The 23,151-nt window shown below is 46.8% G+C and overlaps 1 protein-coding gene across 1 annotated transcript; it reads right to left on the bottom strand.

The window, feature by feature from the left end:
- Positions 1-194: 194 nt before the first annotated feature.
- LOC146191427 (serine/threonine-protein phosphatase 2A regulatory subunit B'' subunit beta-like) lies at positions 195-21,006 on the bottom strand. The gene is made up of 5 exons (XM_084599945.1): positions 20,555-21,006; positions 10,632-10,956; positions 8,773-9,027; positions 2,173-2,400; positions 195-1,202 (listed from the first exon to the last, which is right to left on the bottom strand). Exons 2-5 carry the CDS (start codon positions 10,892-10,894, stop codon positions 854-856), a joined length of 1,095 nt encoding a protein of 364 aa, XP_084456071.1. The 5' UTR covers positions 10,895-10,956; positions 20,555-21,006; the 3' UTR covers positions 195-853.
- Positions 21,007-23,151: the final 2,145 nt, after the last annotated feature.

Here is a 23,151-nt window from a genome sequence, read left to right as displayed (position 1 = left end):
ACACCACATCCAAGTCCCTCAGTGCTGGCTCGACTTTCTTAGATATGCTGCTGTATTGCACATAACGGTACTCCAGGAAAGCGAGCACCTCCTCGCTTGTTCTCTTTAAGATTGGACGACCCTGTACGTTGCATGACACTTGCTCGTTACACGCCCGTTCAGAGCAGAAGCTGTCGAAACTAAATTTCCTCAGTGGCAGCACAGGCTTTATTTCTGGCAAGGTGGCAGGTACTGTGCGCAAAGGGACAACACGTAAACTACAACGAATCGGAACTCTTGGAGGAAATTTCAGGTTGCGTCGCTTCACCGCGACCACATATGTGCAGCACAGAGTCTAGAACGCATGCAGGAAGGCAAAGGGCAGTGCTTCTGTTCTCAACTCTCGCACGGACATATATCTCAAAAGAGAAAACAAAAATCAAGGAGAAAAATAATTAAACCTCGACATATAGCGCTCAAAAGCGATTCCTAATCTTAAAGTGGCCTTTTGCAGGAAGGTACGCAAGCTCATGCCACGGCAAACTGATTTTACACCATGGCGAAAAAGAAAGTGCCTCTGCCACTATACAATCGCCTCCACAACGGAAAGAAGAGAGGATAAATTTTGTCGTCTTTCTCATACTGCCTGACCTGTACGAATGATGGCAGAATGGTCGCGTTGTAGCTAAGTGCAACGAGCTTGCACAGTCATGGGTCCAGGGTGAAACGCCCGTTGTTCCAGACTTTTGCACATGACGGCGGCCAACACATTGGTAACGGCTCGCCGTGCCTGAAAGCAACGAGCTTCATCCTGCTTCTTCAGCCAGTATTTATGAAGAACCAAAAATGTTGACATGCCTTCATGCTCGTCGGGCTACCTAACTGTCATGGGCACAAGCATGAACGTGTTGACAATCATGCACACCACACTCGGTTCACAGCGCTTAAGGTCCGACAACGCAATGAACTCGGGCTTCCGTGGTTTGACGCGTTCGAAGATCTCGTGCGCCACTTCGGAGAAGTCGCAGCATGGGAAGTGCACCTCGACGATGCGGCGCTTGTCCTCGTAGAGGTATTGCATGTCGTAGACGGTGATGAAGCCGTCGCCATCGAAGTCCAAGCAGTGGAACCAGAACTCGACGCTCTTGGGCAGGCCCTTGTTCGACTCGACGGCGTGAAAGACTACGAAGTCTTGCAGAGCCATCATCTGGCGGCCGTTGTATCTGAAAGAACCGGGAGCACGAACCTATAACTCCTTATGAGGGCTAACCGATTCTTGCCGTGCACTACACAGACGGGAGCGCAGTGAGAACTTCGTAGCAATCAGCGTGCAGAACGTGTAGTTTCCGATGAACCGTCGACTTCGCAGCCTACGGCAAATGCATAGATGCGATATATTTACCGTAGTGCCACCTATTTGACAACAAGAGCTTACTTTTAAGCTGTTTATTTTTGACAAATGATGCGCCTGTCCTGTCGGAAGTATACGCAGATAACTGCATTGTATAACCGAATATGGTCCTGGTTTATACGTGTCAGGTCGTGGCTAAACAACTAATTTATGAGGGTTTGATGTGCAACTGCCGTAACTCCCCAAGTTTAGAATGAAATTAATCTACAGCACATGCATAATAAGACCTTACTCTCTGGTACAGCGTTTGTCAAAAATATACAGCCGGAATGTTTTGCTTCTAAGCACCGTAACAGAGCTCGTTGAGCATCTGCAGCGTTCAAAACCTCATAGATGACAAATTTCATCTTCGCTCTTCTCTAGCTTACCCGTACATTCCAGGAGCCTCGTTACAGGGCTTAGAAGCGAACCACTTTGGCTGTATATTTTTGACAAAGACTGTACATGCCACGTTAAAACGTCACCTCTTGAAACGGTTGCTAACTGATGCTCGCGTGCTACCGCTTGCACCGCTTGCACCGCTTGCAGAGCCAGGCATACAGAAGAGTCTAATAAGAAGTATGCCTGCTCTCCGGAAGTGCTTTTTATAGAACTAAATCAACACTCCTGAATCAGATAAATGCAATCGTACGTGTTTGAACCAGTCGTCATTGTGTGCCACTAAGGTGCCACCAACACAGTAAGATAAACTTGTGCTGCTCCACTTTTGCGGTCTAACTGGCAGCTCTGTAACCGCCGACAAGCAACTCGCTGAAGATATATACAGTGGTGAGTGTGTTTGCCTTTTGATGACCGCCGAACAGAGGATTCTGTCAAGGCCGCGGTTGGTGAAGGCGCCTCCCTGGAAGTTGCGCAGTTCCTCCGGGCTTAGCATGCCGTCCCGGTCGCGGTCGAGTCCCTCGAACATGGCGTACGTCATGTAGAAGGAGCCGAAGTTGAACGCCTCCATGCTTTGGTCGAGCTCCGAAGATTCCTCCATCCAGCGCAGAGAGCTTAGAAGGTGGCTTTCTCTGGATACAAAAATGGAATGGAACAGGTCGGGAGGAAGCTTGCTTGAGCAAAATACCCAAGAAATATGTGCGTAACGTATGCGTCCACACTTTCTGGTTAGTTGAACGCGGGTATTAAGTGACGGCACAGCATGTATGGTTACATGGCACTCACGTATGTTTTTCCAGTACTTACCATGGTGAGGTATGCTAATCTGTATGAGCATATTGTTTTGTTGAACAGAGGTTCTTTAACTGTTCAATAACGAACCGCTTGTTGCAAAAGCTGATAGTCCACCACGCCGTTCCAATGAAAGGTGCACGTTTTGCTAAAGCAATGGACAAACCAACTTGAAATGATGGAGCGACAAACAAAAAACAATGACAGCTCTGTGGAATCACGAGAGCATTAACTTGTAACGAAATTAACAGCGGTAGGACGGTACTGCCTTCGGTAGAATTTTGTACGGACTTACCTAGTATTGACGACGTTCGAGAAGGAATGCCTGCGAAGCTAAGCGATATACGCAAAACATATAAAAAACATTGCGATTGTAGAAAAACACTTAGGTATGGATTGATGGAATTGTTAAACAAGGCGCCGTAAACGCAAGCTCGATGCCTCGTCTAACACCGGCTATGGCATTACAGGCGGGCATCTGTGCTACCTCGTGCTGGTGTTTATCTCATCTTTGCTTCCCTTTTATATATCTACACTAATCAGCACACAAATGTAGGGAAGATGAGGGGTTTCATTATGAGATACGTAATAAAGCCAACAGCCACTAATGAAATGGCAGTATAAGTGAATGCTGTATTTCTGTTGGAAATGAGAAATAGTCATGGGAGTAATTGGCTAGAAAGTATAATAAAAACAACTTCACATGCCGCTGATGAGATTCAAGCCCACGACTGTAGAATTTTGTGCCCGGTGCTTTAGCGACGAGCTATGGCGATATTTTCTAATTGCACTTAAAATATACGATATTTACATAAGAACCCTGAACCGTATTTGACCGAGGGGTAACACGACTGTAATGTTTTGAATGACTAATATTTCAATGTGCGCGAAGCCAGTCAGATGCTGGATCCACAAGTTTTATAACTTTACAATACCTTCGAATGCCTTCCTTAATGCTTTCTTTCATTGGTCGTGCGTCAAGGTCTGCGTGACCCGCCGCCATCTTACTTCTCCATATACTATGCAGAACAACAATACTGTTGCAAGATTATATCCTATACCGTCTTCGTTTTCAATAGGGAGATACATGATGCCGTGAGGGTTAAGTGGAAAATTTTACCTCCTTTGAGCACGTCTGAGAAGAAAATTGCGTCCCAGCAGTGCAAGAAAAAATAATTTCTCAATGGTTTCATTCTTTTTGCATAGTAGACAGTGGACTCTCGAAGGTACACAAATTCCTTTCTCTTGCAACTACGCTTTAACCAGCAAAGTCCCGCTGCGTAGTCCGAAACAGAATGTCTTGGCTGCGGGAGTAACGTCAGGTTTTCAAACTCGGATCCCACCGGCCGCAAGGTGGTTATTTGTTCGTTCTGCTTGCAGTTACTTCCATGATTAATTATCTCTCTCTCTCACACACACACACACACACACACACACACACACACACACACACACACACACACACACACACACACACACACACACACACACACACACACACACACACACACACACACACACACACACACACACACACACACACACACACACACACACGCGCACGCGCACGCGCACGCGCACGCGCACGCGCACGTACACGCGCACGCGCACGCGCACGCACACGCGCACGCGCACGCACACGCACACGCACACGCACACGCACACACACACACACACACACACACACACACACACACACACACACACACACACACACACACACACACACACACACACACACACACACACACACACACACACACTCTCTCTCTATGCTCTTCTTTGCGTCGGGAACTGTTGGCTCTCTATGTATAATCCGTTATTTCAGTTAAGCTCCTTCACGAACAGTATGGCGACAACAATGAAGTCGCGGCACAGGCTCAGTCGCTGGTTCTGCTAGAAAAATTATTAAGTTCTTCCTTTTCTTTTGCGGCTGCAATGCTAGTCATCCCAGAAATCGTTTGGACAAGCACGTTTCTTTAATGGTAAATTGTTTACTAATTGAATTTTTAGCGTATCTTAATACTGCACCATAACAAAAAATATATCTTGAGACTCATTTTTTTTGCTATTTTGTTTGTAATACAGACCCAATTAGTTTTCTATGGCAGCCTGAACTACTCGATGCGCGTAGGATAAACTCTACAAGGAATATTTTGTTACGTATCGGATGGTTAAACTATTCCCAACATGTTCATAATCACACCTTGCATTATTCAATTTCCTCAAAATTCTAATGGATGCCCAAGAAAGCTGGACTTGTTAGATCCAGGGTGGCATACTAAACCGAATACATTTTTTGTGGGTACAAAGAATGATTATTTCTAGGAAGATCACTCAGGATATTGTCAAGCGCTGTTGTAAGTGTAATATTCGCAAAGCATCAGTCAGGCCAGTCTTGACGGCCTCATCTAACACTGTTACGTGTACTAGAGGAAATGTATCTGCTTTACAAGCCACTACATGCGAGCCACGATTAAGATGCAAAGTCCTCCGTTGCGCGCACAGAAGACATCACTTAGGCAGCAAACGTTGCGAGGAAAAATAAAAGAAACAGCAGTTATTTTGCAGCAGCTCGGAGACGAGTTATCAGCACACATACTACATCAGCGCCGCATTTGACAGAGCTGTAAGTCCCGCTAATTATGAAATGTGCGCTTAATAGTTGACGTTTAGCCCGGCAGTATCTATAGGTCCAATTAAGCTGATGTGTCCGCGTTATGCCGCGCTAATATTTTCGCGCTAAAGCACTGCCACATACGTTCCTAACGTTACGGTATATACCTCGTGTCGACTCAGTTCCTACAATGGTTCCGTGCCTGTATCACTATGACATGCAGCATCATTATAGCAGGTGACAGGGAGCTCTCCGGTCGTCCGCTGCTTACCGCACGACCAAAGTGGACACCGTTTTCTGGCGAAACTGCGTAAACTGGCGCAGTGTTTATCTTCTTCTCCTCCCGCCGTCGTCGTCATCATAATCATCATCATCATCACCACCAGCCGGATTATACCCACTGCAGGACGAACGCCTCTCATTTTCCTTATATTGACCCGGTCTTGCGCTAGCTACATCCACTTGATCTCTGCGAAGTTCGTAATCTCATCCACCCACCTAATTTTCTGCCGCCCTTGCTACGCTTAATTTCCCTTGGAACCCAGTTTGTTACCCTAAGCGACCATCTGTTATCCTCTCTTCGTACTACATATCCTGCCCATGCCCATTTCTTCTCGTTAATTTTAACTAGAACGTCAGTAACTGGAGTTATTTGACCCACTCTGCACGCTTCCTATTTTTCGTTCCATTTTTCGTTCCATAACCCTCTGCGTTGTCTTCAAAGTAGAACCCTTTTCGGTAACCTCCATGTTTCAGCCCTATAGGTGAGTACCGGCAGGATGCAACTGTTATACACTTCTTTCTTGAGCGATACCAATAAGCTGCTAGTCATAATGTTTGAGTACCTTCCAAGTGCACTCCATCACAATCTTATTCTTGTAATTATTTCCCTTTCGTGGTCATTATCACCTGATAGTGCGAAGCTTATGGCTACCGCGCATGGCTACGCAATGAACATATCAAGCCATCGTAATGGACCAAAATAAATAAAAAAAAACTTTCTTTCGAACTGAAATCAGGAGTTTTGTTAGAAAATTTTATTTTTCGTCCCTCCTGAGTAGTAGATATCAACTTTTTTTTTTAACATTGGCTTATACGCTGTGATGTGAACAGGAAACTTATCGACCGCATAGAAAATGGCCTGACCCAGGCGCCCCTGAGCCTTAGCGTAGCCCTTTTTATTCGGCAGAAATTAAATCCCTCGAAATTTAGTGATATCACGTGACAACGTTCTCCGCCCGCCAGCTGCGTGTCACTAGTACAGCGCTATCGTCCGCTACTTGGCTAAACACTTCCCGATCAGCGCTTTCTGCGTTGCCTGACAAAGCTTTTGCGTTGCTGCTGGTTCCGAGGTAAGCGCTAGCGGCTGCTGATGGTGCGTTATTTCGGTGCGTGGTATTTTTCAAAATTCTTGGGCTTTCATTCCTTCCGAAGCTTTGGTTTGACGCATTTCAGCTGAGATAACGCGCATTTTTCTTTCTCTTTGTTGATTACGTTTGAAGCAAATAAAATGGACACACGTTAACAGCGCAGCAACCGTTCATACTAGAACGGCAGGTTCATTGGTGCATCAATTTGCCGGAACATTAGCGCAGGAAAACAGAGACAATAGACACACTGAAGACAGTACAGAGCACTACTAGCTTGAATACAGCGAATTTCCCAACGACAAACGGAACTGTGACATGAAGCCTATCATATCGCCTGGTTACCTGCTCTGCATAGGGGTGAAACTGCCATTTCCAGTGCTACTGATTTCTAAGATACTTTCTCTGTTAGCGATACGGAGGACGCGCTGATTACACGCACTACCGAATTTTTCAATTTCAAAAGGTCATATTATTTCCTTCCAAGCTGGAAAGTAGCTTAAACTTGCAGTGTTCTGAAGCGCAGGACTGCAGACACTGCATTCCGGAATGTGATAAACCATATTGCGGCCTCTCAATCTTTTCGCATCTCTGGCATGCTCTTTCAGCCTCTCATAAGGACATTTCCCAGCTAAGCCTACATGTATCGCTTACCACAGGCCAGTAGTATGGAGTAAATCACCGTCTGGGTGCCTTCAACGTAGCGCTGTTGGTGTCGTTTGGAGCAGGCTTTGGTCGTGCTCTCAGCGTTTACATTCTTGCAGATTATGAATAGTTTCTCAGGAGCCGAGAAAAACCTTCCACGTCCCCCCTGTTGCAGTTTTTATTTAAGCCGTGTGAAATCCCTTGAATATGCGGGATAACTAATTCTGGATCTTTACTTAGCCTTTTCTAATCGGCTTGTTTGCTAGTCCGCTCAACTTTTCTAAGATGCTTCCGGCAACTGACGCCAGCAGTGGAGTTGGTATCCTGCACTTGAAAGGCGCTTCACCTGATTTGCGAAGCTGTCAGCCACCTTAAGCGAACAGGATTTTACGGAAAGCTGTTGAAACACCATAACCCAATACCTCTTGACCAACTTGAGGTGCGAAGAGTGGAAAGGGAGCAAGTATTTGCTGCCTGTGCCCAAGGATGCAGGATCGAATTCCGGCAGCGGCGGCCGCTTTTCCTAGGCGCCCGTGTGCTGTGCGATGTCAGTGCACATTGAACTCCAGGTGGTCGAAATTTCCGGAGGCCTCCACTACGGCGACTCTCATAGCCTGAGTCGCCTTGGGACGTTGAACCCCATAAACCAACCAAACAACCAACATAATATTTATTTATTAATACTGCAATCCCAGGAAGGAATTTTCGCACGGTGAGCATACAGAAAATAGGTAAGTACAAATATTACAAATAAGTACAAAGGCCACAAATTAATAATAAGCAACAAAACACAACAGCAAAAATGAAAGGCTCAATGACGTAACACAACAAAAAAGTACACTAAGGTTTGGGGCATATAATTCGGTAATTATTATTCGGTATAATATTATTCGGTAATTTGTGTGTCAGTACTAATGGGTCAAGGCGCTCAAGAAAGTTCAATAGTCGCTTGCTTACACTAGCAGAAATATTCTTGTCGCGGTCAATGAAAACGGTATAACCATCAATAAACCTGAGCACTTCTGAAACGTCGGTGTCTTCATAGTCGTCCCGGAGTATTTTTCACGTGCAGATAAGGAGATATCACTTAGAAATGGCGCTATAGGCACGAACCGATGCAAGCTCCTTGCTTTTGAATGATGAACGAGTTGTTGCTCTCTGCATGTGTGGATCTCAGACACACTGACAGCAGCCAAATGAAGTTGTCTACTTGTATGCCACAGGCATTTAAATGGAACTGCACCATGCTTGTCATTGCAATCATGGACACTCAACAGGGATACCATGCATTGAGTACTACTCATTTTGGAAATCAAAAACTTCGTTACAACTTTAACCTAAATAGAGCCATCTGTATAAAGAAGGCGTTTTATAACACCATCGCGTTAGGTGCCTAATTTTTCGTCTGTGATCTAAGCCTGAATTTGGAGGAAAATGCAGCAAAACACAAACAGGCCTTCATGAACTTGACACATGTTTGAGTTATCATGCATTCTCGATGCCACTTTTTCAATGAGAAACTCCTGTCTCGCACCTACAGCCACCATGTGCGCACATGCTATTTTCCTGCGCCTGTCATTTACCTGAAGTCGCGGATGCTGAGCATGTTCTTCCAGGAGCGGGACGCGTGGAAGAAGTACTTGGTGAGTGCGGTGGCAATGAACGGCTCGCTGAACTGCGGCGTCTTCTGCAGGAATTGCATGTCCGGGTGCATGGCGAAGAAGTCCTCGAAGAGCGGCCGCAAGTCCTCCTGCGTCAGGTAGTCGCGGTCCTGCGCCAAGACGTGCACGGCGCGGGAGCTCTCCTCTGGGAAGTTGGCCACCAAGTGGCTGTAGTACCTGTGGAGGGGGAACCCAACAAAATCAGGAACAGTAGCGATCCCCGGTGTGTCTCTTGCCACGGAACCACCTAGTGCTATCAGATGAATCTGTGAGGGATGGGCTTATGTCCCAACGTTTTGGTCCTGAAAGCTGCAGCCTTGAATATAAAAATCCCAATACGTATGATACAGACATCATTCCATCATATGTCTTGAAAGTGCTGCCTTTTACAGATGGGGACGCGCAAATTTTAGTGCGGTTTCTCTCTGGAGCCTTATATGCTGACTTCTACATTATGATTCTTGTTCTGCATACCTTTTTGCTTGTGATCCTTCCCCTCTCGACATGGCCAACAGAACTTAACACGTGCAGGTTCATGCTATATTTTGTTTTTCACTTAAGATGGCTGATCACATCTGCATACTACACTTGAATTGCAGTAGCATGGCAGAACGCTTAACTCGCACCCCTCAGCAACATGCTCGCCATGCGTATGTGCTCTGACCTCTTCGAAAGGATCCAAGCTCTTCAGCTCACTAATGTGCCACCACCATGCAGAACACTGCTGGGTTTTCTTTTTGCCTCATTCATAAACTTTAGCCGTTTACCTACAGCACGAACATCACCATTCCTTGTAGCAGTGGCACCTGTGAGTCCACTCCACGTAGCTTCCACGTCTGTCACATATGCCGAGAAATGCCTTCCACTTCCCTGCTCGTGCAAAGCAAAACTTTGCGCGGTACGCACAGAGAATATCAGAGAGAAAAGCTCTGACGAGCGCAATCCTATGTCCTGTACGTATTGTACAAATATTGTTGATATCACCGTCCCCCAACGGGCCCAGTATGCGCGTTAACGGTATTTCCGATTCTACTTGCCGGTTCCCTCATGTCGGCCTGGGTCCCTTTTTATTTCCCTCAAGAAAACTAAGCACTATCTTGGCTCGCGCATTTTCCTTCGGCAGACCTATTTGATAAGCCACACCACTCAGGCCCTCTCGTCCTCACAGGAACAGATTCACAAACGACACACAACTGTACGTTCAAGCTCTAAGGCCCTACATTGAATAAAATAGAGTCCAAAGTCAGACTCCTCCCGCACCGATAATGTATCGCGGGTAAAGAAAGTTCCGGAATTGGCGATATTTTTTCCCGCAAAGCCACTAGGATGACACGTTTTCTGCAGTGGTTTACATACGCTAGTTTCGGCCACACGCCATTAGAAATAAAACACTTGCCCTTGAGTGGGACCAATTCGGAAATACCAGCGCAGATCCATCGGCAAAGTACTATATTATTTAACGAACAGCCTGGCTAAACATCCCGCATCCCTCTCAGCATCCGCCCTGTAGGCGGGAAGCGCCCAGTTCGATCCTTATAGCGCTACCAGCTTTTCAATTGGTATGTAAGCTTACATTTTGCCTTGTACTCGGCTTTTATAAAATGAAATGCTTCAAGAATGGGTATTTAATACCACATTGGGCAGAAAAAAAATACACGTCGTGCTATGGGATTCTTTGAACGAAGCTGCTCTTGCGATAACAAAAGTCATCATCATCGGCATCACTGTTCAAGATGCGGATCATCGTATAATGTCGGTGGCGTAACAGGGTTCATGCACACCTGCAGAAGCGCTCCTTAGTGACGGGCCTGTCCTTGTCCCCTCCGGCAGCGCGGTAAAGGGCCGTCTTGAAGTAGCCGGGCAGCGAGCAGGCCCTCGCCAGGGGCGCGAAATCCTCGGGCCCCAGCACTTCCCCGGCGATGTCGTTGAGTGCGAGCCGGAGCTCGCGGCAGGCCATCTCCACCTCGAGCGGCGACAGGGGCCGGCCGTATGGGAAGTAGAAGAGCGGAATCACGGGCCCCTCTTCCTCAGCGGCCGACGACATCGCCAGCGCTCATGGCAGCAGCCGCTCAACGCGGGTACTGACGTCGAGACCGCTGTGTCACTCTGCGCAAGGCACTACCGGTGAGTGAGACTTGCGCGGGGTAGTGCCTTGCGCGGGCAGCAGTTGTTCAAGAATCACCAGGCGGCGTAGTTGAATGAAGACGGGCGACATTTCTTATATGCTTATAGTAATTACGCACGTGTTCTTTCTTTTCTGTAAATCAATCCGGGGAAATCAACAGGGCTGCTGTATTGAAGCTCTTACGGCTATTAGAACCACTCAATGACTAAATTAACTTCAATAGTGTAGAGGTGTCCGAAGCATGCGGTGATAGCTCCTCGAAAATTAGAGATGAGTGCAAGATAGGATTGTACTGGTCAAGCATTCGCTTTTCGTCTGGTTATACTAATATGTACATTGCTGAGGGCTAGAACACTGTCATGAATTTTAGTAGGCGAGTTTCTTAGTTCAGAATATTTAACGCGACAGCCTTAGGGGTTCCCGTTGAGCGGAAAGCCCGGCGCTGGCGTTGTAGTAGTTATCGACGCTGTGAGCGAAGAATCACGAGCATATATATGCCTCTGCAGGCGGTGCTTGACAAGTCACGGGGGCGGCTTGCCAGCCATGTGGCCTGTCATCCATCTATTGATTGGCTGGTGAGTTGTGTGACGTCACAAGATCATACAATGTGGCCGAGTTGGCAGAATGCTTACGGAGGGTAAGATGGGTATTGCAGCTGGGATCCTCATATCCCGAGTCAGACATGCTGCTCGTATGTCACGCTGACAAGTTTGTAGAGCTTTGTGAAGGAGCGGGGTTTTATACCAATGTCGAGTGGTACCTCAAATAATGTCGTCGCTTAACAGTGCATACTCAGCAGTGTGTGATAACAGAGGTGCAAAGAACGGATTAGTGATGAGGCGAGTAGCAAAGTGCATGTACAGGAAAGAGTATCCTCAAGGGAAACCGCAGACGGGAGTCATTAACGCTGCAGAGACATACCATTAAAGGCAGGGCTTAAGGTCCCCCAAATTTTCTTAGGCGAAAACCTTAAATTTCTCACGAGAAGGAAAAGCAGTCTCCCGAAGTGTCTGGAGAATGTGTAACCGAAAAGTCGTGATCCCTAAAGGTTACGTGACATTTTAAGAGATTGTAGTCGCCTCATGAGCCATATATCACCATTAGTAGTGTAGTGCTAAGTCATATAGCGCAATATTCAGTCATATGACGTTACAACTATATTCGTGTAGCCATGGCTAGTTATGAAAGAGCATTAACCAAAGGTTAAGGATGAGCCTTAGTTCTCCAACCGAGCCAACGTTTCGACAAGGGGACTTGTCTTCGTCTGGACCCTCAGCCCTTGTTCAGTGCTCTATCATACTATGTGGCCGTCTTCTCTAATTCTAGAATGACTACTTATGTGATGTAATTATATGTCATGAGTCGCAAAAAAATAAATGTGGAAAATGGTTTATGTAGCGTCATGTGAGTTATATTTAACTTCATACTAATCGTGTGGCGTCATGACTAAGTCATGATAAGAAGTGCCACGTTTCAGGATGACGAAGTGTCACATTATTCAGGATGACTAGCAAATAGTGATGTTATTATATATTAGAGTTTGTTAGTTATAAACCGATTACATAATGATGGAGCCCGACGAAATGTGTCAGCTTCGGGCGTGATCTGGGAAGAAACACACCCAGAATGCAGACCAGCGGGGCGGCGAGACGCTGGCCATCCGAAGAATGTGGCGTGCGTTGGGAATGGGTCCACCAAATCACTCGATGCGGCGCACAGGCGCGCCACTGCTCTCATTACCGCACGCTCACATAAATTGTGGAAACCCCGGCTGCGGCAATCCGGCATATAAACACACACCACACAGACATATAACCCTTGGGAAGCACCGGCGCCATCTGGGGTCTGGTGTGGGAGCACGGACGCTTGAACGCCCGAATACAGGACATACGCCACGCTGGTGTCATGTGATAAATAAGTCACGTGCTTCAGGATGACTTGCAAAAAGTGATGACGGCACATTGAAGCCACGTGGCAGTGTCACGTGATTAGGAATAATCAGCAACAAACGCTTTTGCTTTGTTTATTGCTTACTTCAGTGACCTCGGAATGTTTAGTTCGAACGCGAGACTGCAAATGGCTGGTTAAGAAAAAGAACAATGCCACTGGCAGAAGGAAAATGCAAGGGCCAACTATTAAAAAGAACCGTGAAAAGTTATAAAAATTCTAGAACTGTTTTATCCTATCAAGGGCAAATTCTGCAAGACAGTTCACAAGTTAGAACGGTTAGTTAGTGATAGGCTAAACGTCAACGTATGTATTATGGCTGTTAGGACTTGGAACTGGAGTGTCTCCCATCTTTTATTCCATGTTTATTGTTGCAGCTCATTTCCGCATTAACAGCATTACTAAGCAACACTAATAGTACCCGAATTTAGTCTACAGTCTTTATTAGAGCATTCTGTGGTTTTCACAATTCAGTTTTGCATATATAGTCTATGATATTGTCACGTGCTTCGGGGCATCAGGAAAGGAAGAAGAGGCTAGAGAGAAGAAGAAACGGAAGACACAGTGGTGTGTGCTGGTGTTCCTTGCGTGACTCGCAGCGCTTTAGACTACCAATAAACACCCCCGTTACGTACTGAGTGCGTAACAGTTGTGGAGTTTGCGGTGTAGATCAACACGGATCCCCGTTCTTCGACGAAGCCGCCGGCTCGCTGGTTTGTTACCCCTACCATCTGACATGGCTCAAGACGGCGACGCTGACCGAACAATACCTGCGGTGAGCAACTGGCAGCACTACCGCGAGCCGCGCACATTTGGTGGAAAATCTGACGAGGACGTCGACGAGTGGCTAACCAACTACGAGCGGGTGAGCCGGTACAATCGTTGGGACGCGACCGTGAAACTAGCGAACGTAGTGTTCTTCTTGGAAGGCACTGCCCTAGTTTGGTTTGATAATCATGAAGACTCGCTTACTAGCTGGGATTGTTTCACAGAAGAGATGAAGGACTGCTTTGGCGACGGATCCGCGAAGAAACGCGCAGAACAAACGTTGATGCAGCGGGCCCAGGTACCTGGCGAGACATGCACCGCATATATCGAGGATATTGTGAAATTGTGCAAGGTGGTAAACCCTCGGATGTCCGAGGAAGATAAAGTGGGGCACTTGCTTAAAGGTATCGCTATAGATGTCTATAATTTTCTTATCAGCAAAGACAATTTGAACTCTACAGCTGACTTCATCAGGCACTGCCGCACTTTCGAAACCTTGAAGTTGCGCCGTATCACTCCTAAATTTGGGCGACTGGCCAACGTCTCATCTGTTGCGAGCGTTGATGTCAGTGCTCCGGAGCCCATGGCTAATCTGATACGCCGGATTGTGTGGGAAGAATTGTTGCGTGACAAAGACTCTGCGTGCCGGGACGAACACCAGTATGACGGTTGCGCGCTGCAAGCAGAACCCGCGACCCCATCAACTTCCTGGACTCCGGTTTTAAATGCATCACGCTTTGGCGAGGGCAGACAGCATAACGATTTAAGTACTTCTCAGCCACGGATGGGCCGAAGAACCACCTACACACGCCAAGTGGTTCGTCAGCAACGCCGTCCCGATTACTACCGCCAACCAGAACCAGTCTCCGCCCGCATTTACTCGGACCGGTGGCGCCAGCAACCCGTGTGTTATAGCTGTGGCATGACCGGTCACATCTTCCGGTATTGCCGTCGGCGGGGCCTGCTACCACAAGATCATCGACCGCTGCCCAACGTTTCTAATCATTTCGACACTGAATTTTATCCGACACCGACTCTGGATACATACCGCCCGGCACAGATGCGAAACGGATCGCCTGCTTCGAACCGCAGCTTGACGCCGCCAACCCAAAGACAGCGACAATCACCGTCTCCTCGGCGCCGTTCTTCCCCTTCGGGAAACTAGAAGACGCGGCCGATGGGGGTGAGGTCGCCGGAAAATCAACGTTCCCAATACCTCTGCCTGTGTTTATGTTAAAGAACAAACTCGAAGTATCCATTGACGGCATCCCCACCATGGCACTAATTGACACTGGCGCAACAGTCTCTGTTATGAGTTTAGCATTCAAGAATCGATTAGGACATAAAGTGATGTTTAGCGTGAATCAAGCTGTGGTATTCCGTGGTGTTGGCGGTGAATCATTGGTGCCTTTGGGTGTGTGCTATGCGAAAGTTGTGATTGGGAGCCAAGCGTTTCGAACAGAATTCACAGTGTTGCCTCGTTCCACGCATGAAGTAATTCTAGGTATAGACTTTTTGCAACAGTGTGGTGAAACGTTAGACTGCCGTAGTGGACAGATCTCGCTTAATGCTGCGTTGATGTGGGTCCTTGTAGAAACCTCGTCGCTCGATTTAGGAGCGTTTTCTGTGTCTGAAGATACAGTTGTACCTGCGATGTCCGGAGAATTCATTCAAGTTATTTCATCCACAAATTTGTGCGAGAATTTCGACGCCGTAGTGGAACCTACAACGCTGGCCTGTGCGAAGAAGAGTGTCTTGGTGCCTTGTTGCATAGTTTCAGTCACCAGAGGCCACACCTTGCTGTGGACTGTAAACTATTCAGACGAGCCAGCCGTGTTGCCTCGTGGCATGAGGCTCGCTCATTACGAGGAAGGTGTGTCGAATTACGTGGCGGCACTAAGTAACCATGCTCCTGAAGAGAAAACATCTCATTTTGCAGAGTCTCGAATCCAGGCAATGATAAACACAGCATTGGGAGCACAGGAGCGCCGAATTTTGACAGACCTGCTCTCCAAGCATGTTTCGGTTTTCGACTTTGCCAGAGATCATCAGCCACCGATTCCAAATTCTCGCATCCATCATTCGATTGATACTGGAATTTCTCGCCCGATCAGACAGAAGCCCTATCGTGTGTCTCCGGCCGAACGTCAGCTTATTGACGAACAAGTTCATGGCATGCTCCAACGTGGTGTTATCTAGGAATCTTCAAGTCCTTGGGCGGCTCCAGTTATTCTCGTTAAAAATAAAGACAACACATGGCGTTTCCGTGTGGACTATCGTCGCCTTAACGCCGTCACCAAAGAAGATGTATATCCACTTCCACGCATTGACGATGCAATCGACTGTCTTCATTCGGCGTCATACTTCTCCTCGGTAGACTTGAGATCGGGGTACTGGCAGATACCGATGAACCAAAGCGACAAAGAAAAGACGGCATTTGTGACCCCCGATGGTCTCTATGAGTTCAACGTAATGCCTTTTGGATTGTGCAATGCGCCTGCCACGTTCGAACGATTCATGGACATTATTCTGCGCGGACTCAAGTGGAAAATTTGTTTGTGCTATTTGGACGACGTTGTGATCTTCGGCAAGACCTTTCAGGAACACAATAGCCGCCTCGCCATCGTTCTTGATTGCATTGAGAGAGCAGGCCTCGTCCTCAACTCTAAGAAGTGCCACTTTGGCGAACGCCAAATAATTGTTATTGGTTACTTGGTCGTTAAGGATGGTGTTTGGCCGGATCCTCAAAAGATTGCGGCTGTAACCAGCTTCACAGCACCGAAATCAGTGAAGCAGCTTCGGAGCTTTTTAGGACTGTGTTCCTATTTTCGTCGTTTTGTGCCCAGATTCGCTGATATCGCATACCCGCTCACGTGCCTTTTGCACAAAGATGCACCGTTCAATTGGACTACTGACTGCGACTCTGCCTTCCGCCACCTTAAATTCCTTCTGACATCAGGACCTATCCTACGTCACTTCTGTCCTTCTACCCCCATCGAAGTTCACACCGACGCTAGTGGCGTGGGCGTTGGTGCTGTGCTCATCCAGCGTCATGGCACCGATCAGCACGTGATAGCTTATGCTAGTCGTTCGTTGAGCAAGGCAGAGCGCAACTACACCGTTACTGAACAAGAGTGCCTAGCAGTGGTTTTTGCGGTGCAACGATTCCGTTCCTACCTATATGGCAATGTTTTTACCATCGTCACTGACCACCATTCGCTCTGTTGGCTCGTAAATCTTCGTGACCCTTGCGGCCGGCTCGCTAGATGGGCATTGCGGTTGCAAGAGTTTAACTTCACTGTGGCATACAAAAGCGGCCGCCAACATGCTGACGCTGACTGTCTGTCACACTTGCCGCTTTCATCAACTGGTAGTGATGATGACAACTTTGATGACTAACTGGCGCCTATCTCGGCAACGTTTCCTGACCCTCAACTGTTCCAGACAGAACAACGCAACGATCAGACTTTGGTACCGCTCTTCTCTGCCGCTCATGATTCAAGAGATGCGCGTTTCTGCGTTCGTGCCGGCCTACTTTACAAGAATTTCAACCCCGGAGGTGCACGATTTCTTCTCGTCGTGCCGGAAAACCTCCGCATTCCCGTTCTTGAAATGATGCACGACGATACCACGTCGGGCCACTTGGGTGTCGCCCGGACCCTTCATCGCGCACAGGAACGCTTTTACTGGCCGAAAATGCGTCAAGCCATTCAGCGCTATGTAGCCAGTTGCGTCAAGTGCCAGCAGTACAAGCTCCCTACTTCCCGTCCACCTGGACCGCTGCACCCTATTGCGCCTCCGACCACACCCTTTGAGCAGGTGGGCATCGACCTCTTGGGTCCTTTTCCGCGATCTTCTAACGGTAACCGGTGGATAGTGGTATGTGTTGACCATCTCACTCGATATTAAGAAACAGCCGCAGTACCCTCGGCCACTGCTTACGAAGTATTCCTATTTCTTCTGCGATTTCTCGTCCTGCGCCATGGCCCTCCTCGAGTTCTGATCAGTGACCGTGGGCGCCAATTTACTGCTGAAGTTATCGAAGAACTCCTTCGTCTATGCACCTGCGATTACCGTCATACAACGCCGTATCACCGGCAATTGAATGAACTTGTTGAACGGACCAACCGCACTTTGACCACTATGTTGGCGATGTACGTGGACTCTGATCACAAGAACTGGGATGAAATCCTCCCTTTTATTACATTCGCTTATAACACTGCACAGCATGAGACGACTGGCTACAGTCCGTTTTACCTCCTGTATGCTCGAGTTCCCCGCAGTAGTCTTGATACCGTCCTTCCTTTCTCCCTCCACAACGAGCCTTCTATCGCCACCACTTTATGTCGAGCCGAAGAAGCTCGCCGCGTTGCCCGTCTCCGCATCCTAGACTCACAGGAACGTTCGAAGGAGCGTTATGACAACCGACGCCCACATGTCTCTTATGTGCCCGGCGATTTAGTGTTGCTGTGGACGCCGCTGCGCAAGCGTGGTTTAGCCCAGAAGCTGCTGTTTCGTTATAGCGGCCCTTTTGTCGTTTTTGAGCTCCTGAGTGACGTGAACTATGTAATTTCACGCCGCACCGAAAGTGGCCGATGCTCACGCCGGACCCAGGTGGTGCATGTGGCTCGGCTAAAAAGGTTCCATCCCCGGCACTTTCCTTAAACTGCTTGTCCTGGGGCTTCGTCGGCGAGGGGGGAAGTGTCACGTGCTTCGGGGCGTCAGGAAAGGAAGAAGAGGCTAGAGGGAAGAAGAAACGGACGACAGTGGTGTGTGCTGGTGTTCCTTGCGTGACTCGCAGTGCTTTAGACTACCAATAAACACCCCCGTTGCGTACTGAGTACGTAACAATATTGTGTGGAACGTGCCCTTTTAATGGGTAAAATTTTAAAATATAGTCTCTCTGATCTCATACGCCTTCTCTTCTATTGTTATGCCAAGTGTAATAATAAACTTTTATTTTGTAACTGTTTAATGAGTTCTTGGAATTCTGTTACTGTTTAACGTTTTCTGGGACTTTTGTTTTAGAGGTTTTTAGATTTTAGAGTTTTTAGAGTTTATAGTTTTTAGAGTTTACAGTTTTTAGAGTTTAGAGTTCTGGGAATACAAACTGAAAATTCATTTTGTACACCTTTCCCGCGAATGCGCGAGCAGTCTCGGCACTTCTGTATATGAACAAAAATGGCGAATAAGTGGAGTTTGAGACGAAAGTGCACGTTTTATTTTTGTTTTTATCAAATGTTCCGGCTGCCATATTGCGGTAATTGCTAGAGCCTGTACAAGGAAAACCAAACACTATTGATGTTCCTATAGAGCTGAAGAATTGTAGATAACAAAAAATTAAATTAGGCTAAGCAACATACGTTAGTTCTCTCCTGAAGAGATCAGAAAGAATTAACAAGGACAAGAGAAAGTGAACATGCGTTAGACAACCCCCACTGAAAAAAAGAAGGGAAAATTACAACCGAAGTAACGCACACCCAAATGCGTAGCATCCTGGTAAGAAGCCTTTAATGAAGGCTTGAGCAGGCAAAACGATGAGCGGCGTTAATAGATGTCGTTAACTTATTGCTCATGATTTTTTGCAGAAATCAATTAGGGGTAGGTCGATAACATAATCACACTATTTGGCGGCCGTTAATTGGTTCCATTGTGTTATGGTTTGCGTGAAGAAGGAAAGGTGATGCGCTTTACTTCAAGCCTGTGACATCACAGTTTTTTTCTATCTGATTGTGTTAAGCCGCATGTAAATGTTAAAATTCGATCTTTTACTGTCGATCATTTGCAGCTGATGAATGCGTCGCGTTTCACATGTTGGAAGGCCGCTTCTTGTTATTGTATTACCGGCTGTGTGCCTGGTCTAAGCATTGCAGATATAAAGTTACCGATCTTTTCTGAACATTTAATAGTGAATTAATGTCTGATTTATTGTGTGGCTTTCAAACGACGCCGGCATAATGCTGCTAAGGTCTTATTAATGATGCGTAAGCCACGAACTTGGTTTCAATTGTGCAGTGTTGCAAGGTACGTTTATAGAACCAGAGCTTCTTTGAAGTTGCCGAGATAATGCACTTTATGTTACTACTTTAGTTTAGGGCGTTCATCATCATCATCATCATCATAAACATCACCACCACCACCGTCATCCCCATAATGATACCACCACCACCACCACCACCACCACCACCACCACCACCACCACCACCACCACCATCATCATCATCATCGTCATCATCATCATCGTCATCATCATAATCATCATCATCATCAGCATGACATGTATATTGCAGGTAAAGGACCTCACGCATACATGTCCCTCCTTTCCTGTGCGAACTGCACACACATAATCATCGCGAACTTTCTAATATCGTCCACCTCCCTTTCTTCTCCCCCTGCTAAGTTTCTTTTACTAACTAGAATCCAGTCTGCTACCGAAATTCAGCGACCATCGGTTACCTTACCTTCGCATTACACGTACTGACCATGCCTATTTCTTTTGATTTCGACCAGACTGTCATTAACTCGTGCTTGTTAACCCGTCTCTTAACCGTAAATCTACCATTTTCGTCCCATAGCGTTCTATAGCATTCCACAGCTTTCTGCGTTGTCCCATGCAATTTAAGTTGAACGATTTTCATTGGCCTCCACGTTATGCTGCTGTGGTAGTATATACACCGATGTACGACTGTGTTTGGGACACGCGATGTTCCAAACACAATTCCCTTTGCGGAAGCTGCCCTTAGCTTCTATTCCTGCATCAGGCATCGCAATTGTTTGCTGTCAAAAAGTGAAATAATAAATAAAATAAAAACTTTGATATAGAATTTAGCTGGTTTGCTGTGAAGCATCGTTGAAGGTACGCACCTGGGCGAAAGAAGTCCACCACGAAGCATTGACGTGGCTCACCTTTCCTCAGCTGTAACCACAGTAATCCTTGAACACGGTAGCATGCGAAACTAGGCACCGACGGCACAAACTGCTGTAGCGAAAGATTTGCCTCTTCATGACTTCGAGGAAGGCGTAATCTCCCGTCGCAAAATAGGTTCCAGTGAAAACGGCTCTCTGCACTCGTATGTCTCTCGCGTAGCAAGGACAGTGGCGCCAGCGCACCAATTGCAGGTTCCCGTCACTCTCTTATACAGCGTTGGTGACATGCGAGCTGGGTGGTATACAAATCGAGCGTACGATCAATTCGCTGCCACGCAAGGAGCGTACGAGAACGGCGACGAGGCTGCAGCGAGACGCGTCCACCTATGAACGCGGCTAAACTTTCGTTTCGCGGCGTTTAGGGAAAACCGCGAAGCCTTCATCCAAGGTCACCGCCGACCAGTGAGCACCAAATGGAAGGCGCCTATTCATCCGCCGCATTCTGTGTGACGTACACTATTGCGCAGCGTGATCGTGTGTCGTCTCGCTCCTGCATGTACCATGTCGTGCCAGAAGCGTGTGTCATTATGAAGGCTGGCGTAGCCATTCAGAGAGCGTTAACGCGTAAGCCATTGGCTGATTGTTGCTCCGAGGCTCATATCTGTAAGCTATACTTTCGAGAAAAAAAGAAAAAGCATACTTTTAATCTTCAATTAGAGAGATGTCCAAGTGAGAGAATTTCGGTGAATAATGCCGACGCCTCTCATGGTTTTTAATTTTTTTTTTATTTATTACATTGAACCCTCAGTAAAGGAATGTTTTAGCATTCTATCTGATTCCAGAGTGGGGCAACAAGGCTGAGGAATCGAACCCGTGACTATATAGTGAACTAGATTAGCCTATATAGTTCAATATACCATGACTTTCGTGCTCAGCAGCTGCGCTCTCCAGTCTAGTGGATATACCACCTCGGGCGCCTCCAAGGACGATCAGACGTTCTCTGCATGGAGTAGATTTCGTCTCAAAGGAATGATTTTTGTTTACACCAACCATCTGAGCGTCGTAATTGGACTACGCAGAAAATCTCTGCGTCCTTCCTAGATGCTGATGTAACAGAAGAAAACGGCAGTGCAGGGGACAGGGCGAGTCTGTGAGATCTCTCGTCCACTCTGAACAAACCCGCGCGCTATAGTTTCCATTGACAGCTGCAGATAATGCTTTCCGCTGCTTTCGAATCTCGGCACTACCCTAAAAATGCGGCGTAAAGGACGGGTTTTTACGGTACCAGACATTTCCCCCTAGTCACCGGCTGTTGTTTATTTTGCTGCCGACAGTATCATTTCGTCGTCGTCTCGTGTCGTAATAGCCGGCTTTCCGTATTCTGAGATGCATAATGAGATTTATTTTTTCTTTTTTCTTCGCATGGTTAATGGAGGCCGATTTCGCGAGCGATACACGTTTAGCAGCTCTGTAAATAACAGACGCTGCGCTGCATCGACAAATGTGCTTTTGATGAAAGGACGTAATCGCCTGTGTTCTTTCGGATATGGATATACATTCATGCCAGACAGCGCGAATAGCTTGTTGTGCTTGAATTTCCAGAATGCCAAAGACCATGCGCATCTGAACTCACGGCTTTGTTACCTGGTATGCATCATGTAGTCACAGTTACCATCAACTACCAAAATCAAGCTGTAGGGAGGGTTCAAAGAGGGAACGATGGCCTCAGGATATTGGAGCACGTGGGTTGCCCTGCAGGCAGTAATTTATGGAGAATGGTTAGAGAAGGTAGGGGATTGTACCGCTTGAGGTCGCATTTGTACATTGCCTTTCTTGAGCCTCCTTTGTAAGCAAACGAGAAAAAGAGACTGATTGCCAATTCAGTTTTAGCAAACAAAATTTTTAGTCCCGTGAATCGCCCCTACCTGCCCGATGCAGATGAAGCGTAAGAAGTTATCGCAAAAAGAAATAAATTATAAAATGATGTTGGCGACACGTTACAATGTAGGGTGTATGAGGCCTAACAAACATTGCTTGTCTGACTGCAGCAATGATTTCATATTAATATGCCGAAATAGGACGTAAACAGAAGTATAATGCGCATGAAAACAGGCAGCAAGGCATGGTTACGCTTGGAATTCGCTGTTTAAGCCGTCACAGAAAAACGGAACGCTGTTAGATTTAAAAAGGACGAACTCAGAGGAAATAATTTTGAGCATCGTTCGTGTCTTCATTTCGCAAGTATGTACGCAGTGAGACAAAGGCGTTATCCGGCGATGCTTGCGAGTTTTGTTGTATTAAAATTAGAGACAGGGGTGAGTTGTGGCGTGCCTATTTAGTGCAGAAGTAGAAGGAAATCAACTAAAAAAACAAACAAACTTAAGGACGAGCATGTTTATGCGATAGATTTTACGTATGGATATTGTGCATTGTTGCTAAATAATGATCTTAATTAGTTTCAGATTAATAGTATTCATTAAGAGTGCCTATTCGTAATGTAACTCGTAGGCTAAGTCGCAGTGCTATTTAGTAATGCAAAGTAGTAGAGCTACGTTTTAGTGCTACTCAGGAGGGCTGCTTAGTAGTGCGAGTTA

This window comes from Amblyomma maculatum, chromosome 4, assembly GCF_055883805.1.
Source record: "Amblyomma maculatum isolate TAMU_Amacu chromosome 4, ASM5588380v1, whole genome shotgun sequence".
In the NCBI taxonomy this organism is placed as follows: Eukaryota; Metazoa; Arthropoda; class Arachnida; order Ixodida; family Ixodidae; genus Amblyomma; species Amblyomma maculatum.
Note: the sequence above shows the minus strand (reverse complement) of the source record. Positions and strands in the feature narration are given on the sequence as shown.